General features: G+C 35.3%; 1 protein-coding gene across 1 annotated transcript in view; it reads right to left on the bottom strand.

Annotated features, from left to right (window-relative positions):
• Window positions 1–15,956, bottom strand: part of LOC145722709 (cohesin subunit SA-1-like) — a 181,055-nt gene that overhangs the window by 63,008 nt on the left and 102,091 nt on the right. The window contains exon 2 of the mRNA XM_081826828.1: window positions 9,971–10,082. Coding sequence (XP_081682954.1) covers window positions 9,971–9,999 — 29 coding nt within the window. The 5' untranslated portion in view covers window positions 10,000–10,082. The remainder of the gene's footprint in view (window positions 1–9,970; window positions 10,083–15,956) is intronic.

Below are 15,956 nucleotides of genomic sequence, written 5' to 3' on the forward strand. Positions count from 1 at the left end.
AATTATCCTTCCTGACTGTATCACATAACATTAAGTGACATGAATCCCCAAATGATAGATAAACAAAGAGAAGGAAATGATTGTGGAAATGGCAGCTGCTATACAAAATATAAATGAAAATTCAGTTGTAAAAGATGAATTCATCAACACAAAAATTTAAGTCTTAGGAATTTTATTCATTTTTTAAAAATCATGAAAGTCAACAGTGTGCTAGTAAAAGTTTAAAAACTGGCTCTTCAAAAAAAATATGATTAAAAATGTTATAACAGATATATAACAATTTACTGACAATAAAAAAAATACACGATATTCTTATTGTAAATTCCATACAACTAATCAGTTCACATAAAATGATAATTTTGCCATTCTTGTGTCCCTACCTAACCTTTGGTTGCAAGTGATGAACAAACACAGTTTTGAAATGAAAGATCACTGATAATTTTGTTCACTTAATGAATAGGATACAAGTGAAATGACAAAGACATTTGTTAGAACTTCACTCATTGGCCAGTGGTGTGGGCAACTTCTTACTAAATCAGTAACAGTTCTCAAATACTAGAAGGACATTCCTCACTATCAGAGGAAGTATATTATATATTATATTATAATAGCTATAAACCTGATATACCTTTAAATTTAATCTGCATTATTAACAATAACTTCATCACTTTAGGTCTAGAGACAAATGACAAAACAATAAATTGAGCCCTGATCTGTAGTGTTTACTGCTTTTCATAATGTAAATATTCGTACCACAATTTCAAACTGCCAAAGTGATATCAACAGACTTGAGAAGTAATCAACAGTAGTAGTACACCACTAAAAAGTATTTCTACCATATAAATAGAATAGGTGTAAATAAAAAATTCAAAAATGTAGAAAACAATAACACGTAAAATAATTAGAAAGTGGTGAGTTTTGAGGATTTGTTACTTTTATTTTTAATATGATTTAATTTTAAGTACATAAAATTAGTATATTTTATTATATTTTTATAATGACAATGTTAATTTAACTGGGTCACAAAATTCCTGGAAATTTAATATTCAGCTCTCCAGGACAGTACAGGCTGGCTCTAGCACACCACTGAAAAGATACAGATAGTACGAACAACAACTTCTTCACTAAATTTTATGTTACTAACAGTATAAAGGATATGCATAAAACTGCAAATACAACAAAGGGAATACAGCAAAGGGGAGTCCAACACACAATCTATTATTTCTCCATCTGCTTCAATGAATGCTCTCACTATCATTTCCTCTTTGTGTCAATTGCATAAAGCTCAATTCTTTAGTGTCAGCTACTGTTCCCTTTTTACCAGTCTCTGGGAGATCTCATCCAGTTGATGTATAACTTCTTTCACTTCAATACATTATCAACAGACCTGATCACCCATTTCTCCAAAGAAGACATACAAATGGCTAACAGACACATGAAAATATGTTCGTCATCATTAGCCATCAGGAAAATTCAAATCAAAACCACAATGAGATACCACCCCACACCAATCAGAATGGCTAAAATTAACAACTTAGGAAACAAGAGATGTTGGAGAGGATGCGGAGAAATGGGAACCCTCTTACACTGTTGATGTGAATGCAAACTGGTACAGCCACTCTGGAAAACAGTATGGAGGTTCCTCAAAAAAGTTAAAAATAGAACTACCCTATGACCCAGCAATTGCGCTACTAGGTATTTACGAGAAGGATACAAAACTAGTGATTTGAAGGGGCACACACACTCCAATGTTTACAGCAGCAATGTCCACAATAGCCAAAGTTTGGAAAGAGCCCCGATGTCCACTGACAGATGAATGGATAAAGAAGATATGGTACATATATATATACACAATGAAATCTTATATTTGCAACGACATGGATGGAACTAGAGGGTATATTATGCTAAGTGAAATAATTAGTCAGTGAGGGAAAGACAAATACTATATGATTTCACTCATATGTGAAATTTAAGAAACAAAACAGACGATCATAGGAGAAGGGAAGGAAAAATAAGATAAAAACAGAGAGGAAGGCAAACCATAAGAGACTCTTAACTCCAGGAAACAAACTGGGGTTCCTGGAGGGGAAGTGGGTGGTGGGATGGGGTAAGTGGGTGATGGGCATTAAGGAGGGTGCATGATGTAATGAGCACTGGGTATTATATGCAACTGATGAATCACAAACTCTACCCCTGAAACTAATAATACACTATGTTAATTAAATTGAATTTAAATTTAAAAAAATTTTAAAAATAGACCTGGATCATCTATAATTCGAGATTTTTAAGTCACATGTAACATGCTTCTTTGAATGCCACATCAAATTCACCAAATACCACATATAAAAATTAAGTCCAACACTGACTTATTTCTAGCTCTCTGCTCATGGCAATATAATTAACTGATTTATTTAGTTAATGCATGAGTGTACTTTAAGTTGTTATGCAAATTTATTATGGTCACCGTTATCCTGTCTTACTCATATTCCTAGAATCATATCAATCTTCCTCTTGTGCCATTAGCTAACAAGTGCTCCCAAGTTATCCTCCATATAATAATTCTCCAATTCTTTCCATGATGAGTACCATAATCACCACTCCCTGAATTAATCTCAATTTATCTATTTCTATTTCCCTCATGCAAGGCATTCTATATGACATATTGCCAGTAACATTCTTAACATCACAATTATTTCCTTACTTGCAAATCTTCAAAGGTGATCTGGTATTTAAAACCGTAAACAGAAAAAAGACTGAGATTTCCGAGGAAGATGGCACAGTAGGAGGATCCTAGGCTCACATCAACCCACAGATACACTAGATAACACCAACATCAAGATTATATAACCCGGAAAACAACCAAAAGACTGTCACCAACAGACTCCCCACAGGTAAATGTAGAGAAGAGGCCACATCAAAGAGGGGAGGAAGGACAAAGACTTGTTGGGAGCCAAACAGACCCACAGGACTGTCCTTGAGAGGGCAGGAAAAGCCAAAGGCACAGACAGGAGAGTAGAACAGACACCACACCAGGCACCCCAGGCACCCCATGCATGGAGGACCCCCACTAGGAAGACTAATCACCATAACATTTGGCTTTAAAAACCAGAGGGGCTTAACTTTGCAAGTTCTTACAATCACTGGGGCTTAACACCAGGAACTTTAAAAAAAATCAGCAGGCTGCCTCTGGGAGAGCTAGAGGGCAATACAAAATAGAATCCCTGTCCTTTTTAAAAAAAAAAAAAAAAAAAAAAGGCATGAAATAGCATAACAAACAGCCCCAAGGAGATACAGAACAGAAGCAGCAGTCTGAAAAACGACTTGGGTTACGGAAGGGAGATTTGTTTACTAACCTCAGAACATATGCTGGAGGGGTAGGGATCTTTGGGAAACTTCTCCAAGAACAAAAGAGCTGGCAGGTGCCATTTCCCTCCCCATCACTCAGCCTACATACATGGACACATACAGACCCAGTACAAACACACTCTCCATCTAGCTTGCTAAAACAGCTCTCTCACTCTCATGCTTTCCTGTGGACCCACCCCCTCCAGCCCTGCCTCTACAGGAGTCTATCCAAAGCTGTGCCACAGGTAGGGAAATGTGCAAGCAGTCCCAACAGGGACTAACATGACTCCTGCCCTGGGTAAAGGGGAAGAAAATCAACATACCAGTTTGACTGCAGTCCAGGCAATGGGCTGGAGGCAGACAGCTGGTCTGACGCAGGCACTCCCCACCAATGAAAGCTTCTCATGGGTCAACACAGGGAGAGTACCCTGCAGTTTGGTGCTACTGCAGCTCTGGCAAATGCCTGTCCTGACCTAACTAAATCCCAAGACCACCCAGACAGGCACACTAATAACAAAGAACCAAACCCTGCCCACAACAGGCAGAAAGAGCCATTACAGAGGACCAGACTGAAGGCAAATGCAGCTCAGCCACAAAAGCAAGCTGCATAAAACACTCACAGGAGACACCCCTGAAACCAAAGGTTTGGGTGAACAGGGGACACTGCACTGTAGGGAACTCAATAGGAGGAGATGTAGCTGACTTTCCTAAAACACAGAGACAAAACATAAGACACAGAGAGTTAGAAAAAAATGAGGAGACAGAGGAATATGTCCCAAATAAAAGAACAGGACAAAATCACAGCTAGAGACCTAAAATGAAATGGAGGTAATATGCCTGAAGAGAAGATTTAAAGTAACAGTCATAAAGATACTCACTGGATTTGAAAAAGGAGTAGAGGACCTCAAAGAGAGCCTTAACAAAGAGATAGAAAATATAAAAAAGAACCAATCAGAGATGAGGAACTCAATAATTGAAATTAAAAATACACTAGAGGGAATAAACAGTAGACTAGAGGAAGCAAATGTATCAGCAAACTGGAGGACAGACTAATGAAAAGCAATGAAGCTGAACAGGAGAGAGAAAATAATAATAATAAATGGAAACAGACTCAAGCAGGATGCCTGGATGGCTCAGTTGGTTAAGCATCTGCCTTCGGCTCAGGTCATGATCCTGAGGTCCTGGGATAGAGTCCAGCATCAGGCTCCTTGCTCAGCAGGGACCCTGCTTCTCCCTCTGCCTGCCACTCCCCCTGCTTGTGCACTCTCACTCTCTGACAAATAAATAAATAAAATCTCTAAAAAAAAAAAAAGACATAAGGAACTCAGTGATACCAATAAGCATAACATTTGCATTATAGGGATCCCAGAAAAAGAAAGGAGAGAAAAGGGGGAATAAAATTTATCTGAAAAAGTAATAGCGAAAGATTCCTGAACATGGGGAAGGAAACAAAAATCCACATCCAGGAGGTACAGAGGGCTCCCCAAAAAATCAACCCAAGGAGGTGCCCACCAAGACACACAGTAATTAAACTGGTAAAAAGTAGTGATAAAGAGAGCATTTTAAAAGCAGCAAGAGAAAAGGAAACAATTACATACAAGGAAAACCCTATCAGGCAATCGGCTGATTTTTCATCAGAAACTTTGCAGACCAAAAGAGAGTGGCACAATATACTGTGCCATTGAAAGGAAGTGCTGAAGGGAAAAGACCTGTAATCAAGAATACTCGATCCAGCAAGGCTATCATTCAGAATACAAGGAGAAATAAAGAGTTTCCTAGACACACAAAAGTTAAAGTAGTTCATGACAACTACACCAGCCTTACAAGAAATGTTAAAGGGGACTTTCTGACTGGAAAGGAAATACCATAAAGCAAGAGTAATAAAAGTAGGAAGCAGTAAAAATAAGTATGTCTATAAAAATCAGTCAAGGGATTCACAAAGCATTGAATCACTATATTTTACCCTGAAACTACTATAACAATGTATATTCATTATACTGGAATGAAAGTTTTTATAAAACTTTTTAAAAAATCAAATTAAAATTATAAATAATATTGATCTAGTCCAGGGCTACAGTAAATATATTAGGCTTGGGGGTCTTCAAGTCTGTCTACTATTCAACTCTACCATCATAGCCTGAATGCAGCCATATATAATATGTAAGTGAATGGACATGTCTGCAGTCCAATAATATTCAGAAAAGCAGGAATCTGAGCCACTAGTAGTAGTCAATTCCTGATCTAGTTCATCTTATTCATCTCCACTAAAGAATAATAAATCATACTGCATTTTTCCTCAATTTAGACCAAACAGATTATGTTTACATATACTGTGTGCTATTTATATACATTATCTACAATAAACATGCACAAAAACCTCATAAGAAAAGATATTATATCAATACAAACAAATGAAAGATCTGAAAATATGACAATCTTGTCCATAGTCACATACCTAGTAAGTGGCACAGTCCACTTAGATTTCAAGGTAAACCTGAAATCTCTATCTCCATGTCAGGATACTAGACTGCAAATATTATGTTTTCTTTTTCTCTTGTGTGGACAGAATCTACTAGTGCTTTTGATGCTTTAAGTCAGAAAGCAACTATAGGAACATGTTTGTTTTAGCATATAATATGTAACCCATTCATGAAAATAATTTATCCTTGAGCACTACACTTTACTGATAAAAGAGAAAGGTACAATTTATTTTCTAATTCTGCCAACTGCAGCCAGTTTAAAAGGTGATGGCTATTACCAACAAATTACTAATACATTACAATTAGTACATGTGTGTATGTGTGTTTATTAGAATATACAAGAATACATATATAATCTTTTTTACTTCAAGCAATAGAGAGGATATAAGAATACAAGGAAGAGTTTCATATTATCACACCCTCCCTAACTCTGAATCCCAATCTGAAGAATAACAGTTTGACCACTACCCTGCCATAATTATTTATATTTTTACACATAAAAATATATATCAAAATATGATTTATTTGCTTATTTGTTTTACTTTCTTCTTCTAACTATATTTCAGTTTTAAAATTTTTAATTAATAGGAATCTTCCATACAAGTACAAAGAATTCTGGAATAGTACTCTTCATCATACATATGAAATTTATTTAATTACTTCCCTATCAGTGAGCACTTAGATTATCTCTAGCTTTAAACTATTAAAGAGCTAAAACAATTGTCCTTATACAGTAACTCTTATTACATAGTAACAAATTTCTCTCTAGAACAGACACAGAATGCTTGATCAAAAATTCAAACTTTGACCAACTGCTGCAAAAAAACTACAAAAACCCTACCAATGGCTAATGTTCACATTTATAATACTACTAGACAGAAGTTAAGAAAATGGAAGAACAAGATCAAATCTTAAAAGAATGAATTTTTATTCCCTAAAACTCTCTAAATTCTATCTCTCTCCATTTGCACTGTAATCACTCCAGTTCAAGTTGTCAACATAACTGGCTTGCAAACTGCAATATCCTCCTCCTAATAGGTCTCCTTGCTTCTACTGGTGCCCCTCCCAAATAATCACTATACTACTCTGAGAGTGATTTTCTAAATCTCTCCCATGCATCTCTTCCATTCTTAAAATCCTAAAGTGACTTCTTCCTGTCCCTACAAAGAAAAACTCAAAATTCCTAATATCATTTAGGCAGGTCCCTGTATGATATAGCCCCACTCTACTCACAAGCCTTAATCTCATGTCACTCTCCATCCCCAACCCTGAAAAAAGAAAAAAGAGGAAGAACAGCTTTATTTCAGTCTCTCAAACATACCATGATTCCTTTTAACTCAGGGTCTCTGTACATGCCATTCCTTCAACCTGAAATTAATACCCTATCTCTTCTTCTTTCCAAATCTTTCCTCTGCTTCAGAGTTAAGCTCAACTGTCTTTTCCATAGAAAAGTAGACTAAATCAAGGCATGTGGTAAAATTCTCACAAAATTCTCTAATGTACCTTCCTAGCACCCATAATGGCAGATCTATATATTTGTGATTATTTCATTAATACCTATTTACATAAGCTTCATGACAATACAGACTGAATCTCTACTACATGCTCTTTCGCCCCAGAACCTAACATACCTTCAGATACTGTACTATGTAGCAGAATATAAAAATATGTGGTAACTGGGCGCCTGGGTGGCTCAGTTGGTTAAGCGACTGCCTTCGGCTCAGGTCATGATCCTGGAGTCCCAGGATCGAGACCCGCATCAGGCTCTCTGCTCGGCAGGGTGTCTGCTTCTCCCTCTGACCCTTCTCCCTCTCATGCTCTCTGTCTCTCATTCTCTCTGTCTCAAATAAATAAATAAAATCTTAAAAAAAAAAAAAATATGTGATAACTGATGATATTTTACAGTGCCTAATAGTAAACATCATTAAGGTGACAAATTCATCAGTGATAATAATATCTAAGTAAGCTAAGAAATAACAAGGTCGGGTGCCTGGGTGGCTCAGTTGGTTAAGTGACTGCCTTCGGCTCAGGTCACGATCCTGGAGTCCCGGGATCGAGTCCCGCATCGGGCTCCCTGCTCAGCAGGGAGTCTGCTTCTCCCTCTGACCCTCCTCCCTCTCATGCTCTCTATCATTCTCTCTCTCCCTCAATAAATAAATAAAAATCTTTAAAAAAAAAAAAAAAAAGAAATAACAAGGTCACAAAAAAATTTAAAAAAAAAAACAAGGTCACTCACTGGAATTACCTTTCCTGTGTCTACTTATAATAATCATTACTGAATTAAACATTAAGAACTGATGGGTCAAAATATTTTTGTTTTTGAGGAGACTGTAGAGAATCAATTTCTTTTCTCCCTCTTTTTTTGAAGTAGGCTCCACGCCCAGCACAGAGCCCAACACAGGGCTAGGACTCACAACCCTGAGATCAAGAACTGAGATCAAGAGTCAGACACTCAACCGCCTGAGCCACCCAGGTGCACTGAGATCAATTTCTCATATACTGTCTTCACTTTACAAATGACGGAACCTGAAGTTTACAAATACTGAGAAATGTATTTCCTTTCATTACAATGCAGACATGGTATTGCTGGCTGGCTGGATTAAAGAAGGTAACATATGCTGCTAAAATATATGTCAAAATCCTGAGAGAAATGTATGCCCCCAATAAATGTTCCTTAGATCTCAAATGACCGAGAGTAAAATCTCCCACTGACAGAAGGAAAGCAAAGTTCATTTACCCACCTAACAGATCACCACTATCTACTACCCATAATCATAATACAGGTTTACATTTTAATGAAAAAAATTCAGTTACCAAAAAATGATGTTAAATACTATTGTGTCGATACAACTTCTCTTTAAATACAACATGTATTTAAATACAACCTCTGTTCCATATTTAATCAAAGATATTTCTAATGGGCCTAATCTAATACCTAATAGTATAAGACAAAAAAGTGCAGTTTAGGCAGAAACAAGGGTTATAAAACATTATGTTAAGTATGGTGCTAGAAGAAAAGCAAAGAACATTACAGGACCACAGGAGGAAACCTACCCCAACTTTAAGGGAAAAGAAAAGTTGTGCTGGAGGCATGACACATCAGCTAAGACCTATAGGATTACTGAGCTTGCCAGGTAAGAGCAGGACTGCTGGCAGGACAAAGATTAAAAGAAAGAAAGAAAGAAAATATTACGCGAAGACCTCCAAAATTCTTTAAATTAAGAAGTATTAAGATACATGAGTTAATTAATTAGAAAGGGCTTACATTTTATCTTCTATATTTGGGGGGGGAAGGAGGATAGGTATTGATAGTTTTTCAAACAGGTCAAGAAATTCAGACAGAAGGGAAAACACAAGGCCAGGAAACTAATTAAAAGGTGCCTGCAATCTCTTGGGAAAGAGGTATATAAATGAACTGGGGCAATAAAAATATAAATAATTCCATAAACTGTTGATCACTTTCATTATATCTAAACCACTCTTCTCATACAGGATCACAGTATGCAGATTCCTAATTTGCATCTAGATGAAACCTACAAAAGGGAAAGTATCTGCTACTACACTGATTGTATTTCCCAAAGAATACAAAATAAGACCCAATTCTAGATCCGTCCTACAACTCCAACAAATCTAATGAGATGCTACCAGAAATGCTAATGGAACCACAATGGTCCAACAATCACAATCTCAGGAAAAGAAGGTGGGGGAAGTGGGAGGGTATGTGTTGGAGAAACAGTATGATATAGGATAGGAGTTTATAAACTTCTGTAAATGGCCCAACAAAATATTTACACTTTGTAGGCAATTCATTCTCTATAACAACTTGTAGCACAAAAGCAGTCAAACAATTTGTAAAAGAATAAAAATGGCTCTGTACCAATAACACTTTATTTATAAAAAAACAAGCAGCATGCCAGATTTGGTCTATGGGTCACAGCGTGCTGACCCCTGATAAGGAGAGCAACATCTTCACTCAATACCACAAAAATATTGATATTATGACAGCAAGGGCCATGCACAGATATAGTAATTATACAATCTAACAGTTGTTTGATTTCAGACATTGTGCTCAACTATCAGAAAACCTATGCATTTCATATACAAAAATGTCATTTAAAAAAAAATAAGAAAACTGTAATACTTACTGTAACACTGGTAGCTCTGAAGTAATCATTGCTGAAGAGGTCTTTCCACAATGCAGCAAAAGAATCAAGTGCTGTACAACTCAAAACCTTTTAAATAACCTCAAAGTCAATCCTGTTAATTAAAAAAAAAAAGACAATTATTTTATTTCCAGCTTTACTAAGGTATAATTGACAAAGTTGTGCAATATTTAAAGTGTATGTGATGATTTGATACATGTATACATTGTGAAGGACTTCTCCCCATCAAATTAATTAACATATCCATCACCTCACAAATGAAAGTGGGAATATTGCTATCCACCTTACAGAAATAAAACGATTATTAGAATGGACAGCTGTATGCCAATAAATTACATAACCCATTGTTAAATGAACAAATTCCTAGAAACACACAAATTGCCAAAACTGGCTCAAGAAAAATAGAAAATCTGAACAGATGATACTGATGTAAAAATCCTAAAAACAAAAACCAAAACCTAGCAAACAGAATCCAACTATATACCGAATGTAATATATGCCATGGGCAAATGGAATTTATTCCTGGAATGCAAGAGTGGTTCAACTTAAAAACATTGGTCAATTTAATACATTAATAGAAAGAAAGGAAAATGAACTACATGACCATCTCAATTTACGACAGAAAGCATCTGGCAAAATCTCAAGGGAAACCAAAAAGCCAAATACTCTTTCATAATAAAAACATTTTAAAAACTAAAAAGGGAACTTTCTTAATATGATAAAGGGCCCTTATGAAGAATACATAGGTAGCTTCATCAATGGTGAAAGACTAAAATAAAAGCTTTCCCCCCCCCAAAATCAGGAAGAAAACAATAATGTCCATTTTCACCACACCTTGAAAATGATCACTGTATGTTCTAGCAAAAGACAAGAGACAATTAGGCAAGAAAGAGTTACGAATTACATCCAAACAGAAAAGAATTAAGTTATCTCCATTCACAGATGGCATAATAGTTTATATACAGAAAATCTCAGAGAATCAACAGCAACAAAATACTAGTAAAGAAAAGTTGCAGGGTGCAAATAACATACAAAAATCAATTGTGTTTATTAGAACTAATACATGTATCAGTGGTGCAGGATACAAAAAGTAATACAAAAAGTTTGGTTGTGTTTTTGTACACTATAAATGAACAAATCAAAAAGGAAATAAAGGAAAATTTTCCACTTGTAATACTATCAGAAAGAATAAAATAATTAAAAATAAACAACCAGGGCACCTGGGTGGTTTAGTTGGTTAAATGTCTGCCTTGAGCTCAGGTCATGATCTCAGGGTCCCAGGATCAAGTCCCGCATCAGGCTCCCTGCTCAGCGAGGAGTCTGCTTATCCCTCTCCTTCTGTCCCTTCCCCTGCTCTGTCTCTCATCCTCTCTCAACTAAATAAATAATCTTAAAAAAAAAAAGTTTAAAAACATAGTAGTAAAAAATACACAACCAGGGTGAAAGACCTGTACACTGAAAACTACAAAACACTGCTGAAAGAAATGAAAGAAGACACCAATAAATGGAAAGACATCCACTGTTCATGAATAGGAAAACTTATTGTTAAGAGGTCAACACTATCCAAAACAATGTACAGATTCAATGCAATTGCTATCAATATCCCAATTACATTTCTGCAGAAATAGAAAATTCCATCCAAAATTTGTTTGGAATCTCAAGAGACTCTTAAAAGCCAAAACAATATTGAAAAAGAAGACCAAAGTTGGAGGTCTCATACTTCCTGATTTCAAAACTTACCACAAAGTGACAATAATCAAGACTATGTTTCTGGCATTAAGTCAAACAAAGAACAATGGAAAAGATCCCAGAAATAAACCCTCACATATACTGTCAAATGAATCTTCACAAGGATGCCAAGACCATGCAACATGGAAAGGACAGTCTTTTCAACAAATGATACTAGGAAGAGTAGACATTCACACACAAAATAATGGAGCTGTACCATGACCATACACCATATATAAAAATTAACTCAAAACAGATCAAACACCTAAATGTAAGAGCTAAAACTATTAAACTCTTTTCCAGAAAACATAGAGCAAAAGCTTCATGACACTCTATGTGGCATTAATTTCTTACATATGACACCAAAAGCATAGGCAGCAAAAGAAAAAATAGATAAGATGGACTTCATCAAAATCAGAAACTTGTGGGGGCACCTGGGTGGCTCGGTCAGTTGAGCGTCCGGCTCTTGGTTTCGGTCCAGGTCCTGATCTCATGGGTCATGGGATCAAGCCCCCAGTAGGTTCCGCACTCAGTGGGGAGTCTACCCGGGATTCTCTCTCCTCTCTCTCTGCCCCTCCCCCGTTCGCAAGCGCACTCGTGCTGTCTCTCTCTCAAATAAATGTTAAAAAAAAAATCAGAAACTTCTGTGCATCCAAGGACACTATCAAGAGAGTAAAAAAGAAAGCAAAGGAGGGGCACTCAGTGGCAGAGTCGATTAAAGCCTCCAACTCTTCCTTTCAGCTCAAGTTGTGATCTTGGGGTTGTGTGTGAGTTTAGAATGACTAAAATTAAAAAGACCATTTCAAGTGTTGATGAGACAGAACAACAGGAAATTTCACATATGGCTAAAGGGAATGAAAAATAGTATATACTTTCGAAAAAAGGCTGGCAGTTCCTTAAAAAGTTATATATACATTAACCATGACTGAGCAATGTCTCTCCTAGGTATTCGTCCAAGTGAAAAGAAAGCTTACATTCATACAAAAACATATATTCAAATGTTTATAAGCAGCTTTATTCATAATTCCCAAAAACAGGAAACATCCCCCAAAATGGCCTAAAGCAAATGACTGGTACATCCACACAATTAAATACTTTCAAACAATTAAAAGGAAGGCTGCTACTGATTGATACATGCCACAATATTGATGAATCTCAAGTGCATAGACTATATACATACTATATAATTCCATTTATGAGATATTATGGAAAAGTACAAAGACAAAGAACAGATCAGTAGTTGTTAGAGGTTGGGGGAAGAAGAGGACTGACTAAAAAGAGACAGCATAGTAAAAACTGGGGGTAAATGTTGCATGCAAATTAACACTTTTCTTTGAAATCCAACCAGAATTTTTTGTAGAAATTACTGAAATAATTCTCAAATAAATAGGAAAAGAAAAATGAACTATAAGAACCAAAACAATCTGGAAAAAACAAAGTCAGAAGATTCATATTACCTAATTCTTATAAACATACAAGCTTACAAAACTTTATATAAGAAACACAAAGATGGAATGGTTTACATATTCCCATGCAACTTGTATTTTTCACTCAGGAAAGCACTGTGGACATTCTACCTCATTTGTTTCATTTATTGCTTTTTAATACATATATGCTTTAAAGTGATCATTTAAAAGTATTTTAAAAAAAGTATTTAAACCATTCTTTAGTGAAAATTTAGCATGTCTCTAATTTTTTACTACTGTATACAATGCTCTCATCTATCCTTCCTCAACTACACAAACATATTTGTAGGACAGATTCCTTGTGATGAACATTTATAAAACATTCATACAATTTTTACTGCCAAATTTCTCCCTAAAAATACCGTGCCAATATACACTCCTCTTACCAGTATATGTTGAATTAGTTAAGTATAAAAATATACTCACTATATCTTTACACTATTTAAAGTATTACAGTTTCAGCTTTATACCAATACACCTTTAAAGGTAGAACACATCAGTACACCCTTTCTGCTCTAGCCTGTAACCACCTTGCTTTGAAAAGAAAGTCCACACCAGGCTTTTAGACCATATACCAAGATGTCTAATGATGATTTGGGGACATTTGCAAGATTCTGAAATTTTCAATTCATGGATATTTTACTTAAGAAAAATAATCTGGTGCATTCTTATTCTCTACTCACTTTTCTCACTGAGTGTCTTATTTTACTGAGCACATCCAACTTTGTCTTAAAAATCTGTACATTTTGCCTGTGTACTCTGTATAGCTTTAGAAATATTTCCCTCAGTGGAGAAGATATAAATAAATGATGAGTTCCAGTCTTTCCCTTAACATTATGCCAACTCAATCTAATTATTTTGTTCTAATCATAGCTTTAAAAGCCTTATTTATCCTTAGTATTTTTCAGAAGCCATCCTAACATTATTCCTATGTTCTCTCAATTTTATAAATCCTCCTTGGCCACATATGAATCTATTCTGTTTTTATAGGTCATCTTCCTTAAACTGGTATTGCTCTGTAACCACTTAGATTTCCTTTTTTTCTTAATATTCAGAATGCCAACATTAATTAAATAAGTATCTACTGAATACTGCCTACACACTAGGCATTGTGTTAATTTTTATTTTCAAGAATGAAAATTCCCCATTTTTTCAGAGTTAGCCTGGTTTTGAAGATACTCTACATAAAAGAACATCCCTTCCTCTTTCCCCCACCCCCACCTCTCTCTGGAAGTTTTTCTAATATCAAATACATTTCCCATGATGAGGAATTTTGTTCTCTACACTGACCTGATTACTTCTTCTTCCATTTCTCCAATCAGTTCTCTCTCTCAAAATAAAGTGCAAGAGAGCTGTTTCCCTCATTTTGTAAAAATTCTAAGAGATTTTTTTTTAAATGGCAAAACTAGGAAGTATCAGGCAGAAGATCAGTTAAGGACATAGGTAAACTCAATAACTTCACCAATCAACTGGGTATAATTGACACTATCTATAGACTACTTCATCTATTAACAGCAGAATTCACATTCTTCTCAACTTCACTTAGAGCACTGATCAGACAGACCATATTATGAGCCATTAACAAATTTGAAAGAATAAAAATCATACAGTGTATGCTTCACACTACAATGAAATTAGAAATCATCACCAGAAAGAAAGCTGAATAATCCCAAAACACTTGGAGATCAAACAACACAAGTCAAAGAAATTTCACTAGAAATTTTAAAATATTTTGAGCTAAATGAATATTAAAATACAACTTAATAAAATTTACAGGTGCAGCAAAAGCAGTGCTTAGAGAAAAAATTATAGCACTGAATGCATACAATAGAAAAGAAAAAATCTAAAATCAATCATTGAATAAGCTTTCGTCTTAGGAAACTAGAACAAGAGCAAAAGCAAGCAGAAGAAAAATAACAATTAGGGCAGAAATCAAAGAAGTTGAAAACAGTAAATCAACAATGAAAATAACTGAAACCAAAAGTTTTTTCAAAAAGATTAAAAAAAAAATCATTAACCTCTAGGCAGGCTAATTAAGAAAAAAAAGGAGACAAGACACAAATTACTAAAATGAGAAATCAAAGAAGAAATACCATTACAGAATCCCATGACATTAAAAAAAAGGTATGCTGTGAACTATTCCCACAAATTTTATTAACTTAGATGAAACAGACGAATTCCCTGGAAGACACTACCTCCAAAAAATCTGAATAGTCCTATATTATTTAAGAAACCGAATTAATAATAGCCTTCCAAGACAAAAAAACACCAGACCCAGATGGGTTCACTAATGAATTCTAGCAAACATTTAGGGAAGAAGTTACACAAATTCTGTACAATATCTACCAGAAGATGTAAGTAGAGGAAATACTTCCTAATTCATTCTATGAGAACATTATCCTAATACCAAAACCAAACAAAGACATTACAAGAAAACTGCAGAGCAGTATCTCTCACAAAGATGTAAAAATCCTCAGCAAAATATCAGCCAATCAAGAATTTTAAATGTATTAAAAGAACTGTACACCACAACTAAACGGGATTTACCCCAGGTATGCACAATTGCTAACATATGAAAATCAAACAATGTAACCTATCACACATCAAGAGGCAAAGAAGAAAAATCACATGGTGGTATCAATAAATGAAAAGAAAGCATTTTCACAAAATCCAACACACATCTGTGATTTTAATAAAAACTCTCAGCAAGTAAAATAGAGGAGAGCTTCTTCAACTTGATAAAGAACATCTATAAAAATCCTACAGCTAACAAC

Source organism: Leptonychotes weddellii, chromosome 1, assembly GCF_054177405.1.
Source record: "Leptonychotes weddellii isolate Sample4059 chromosome 1, ASM5417740v2, whole genome shotgun sequence".
Lineage (NCBI taxonomy): Eukaryota > Metazoa > Chordata > Mammalia > Carnivora > Phocidae > Leptonychotes > Leptonychotes weddellii.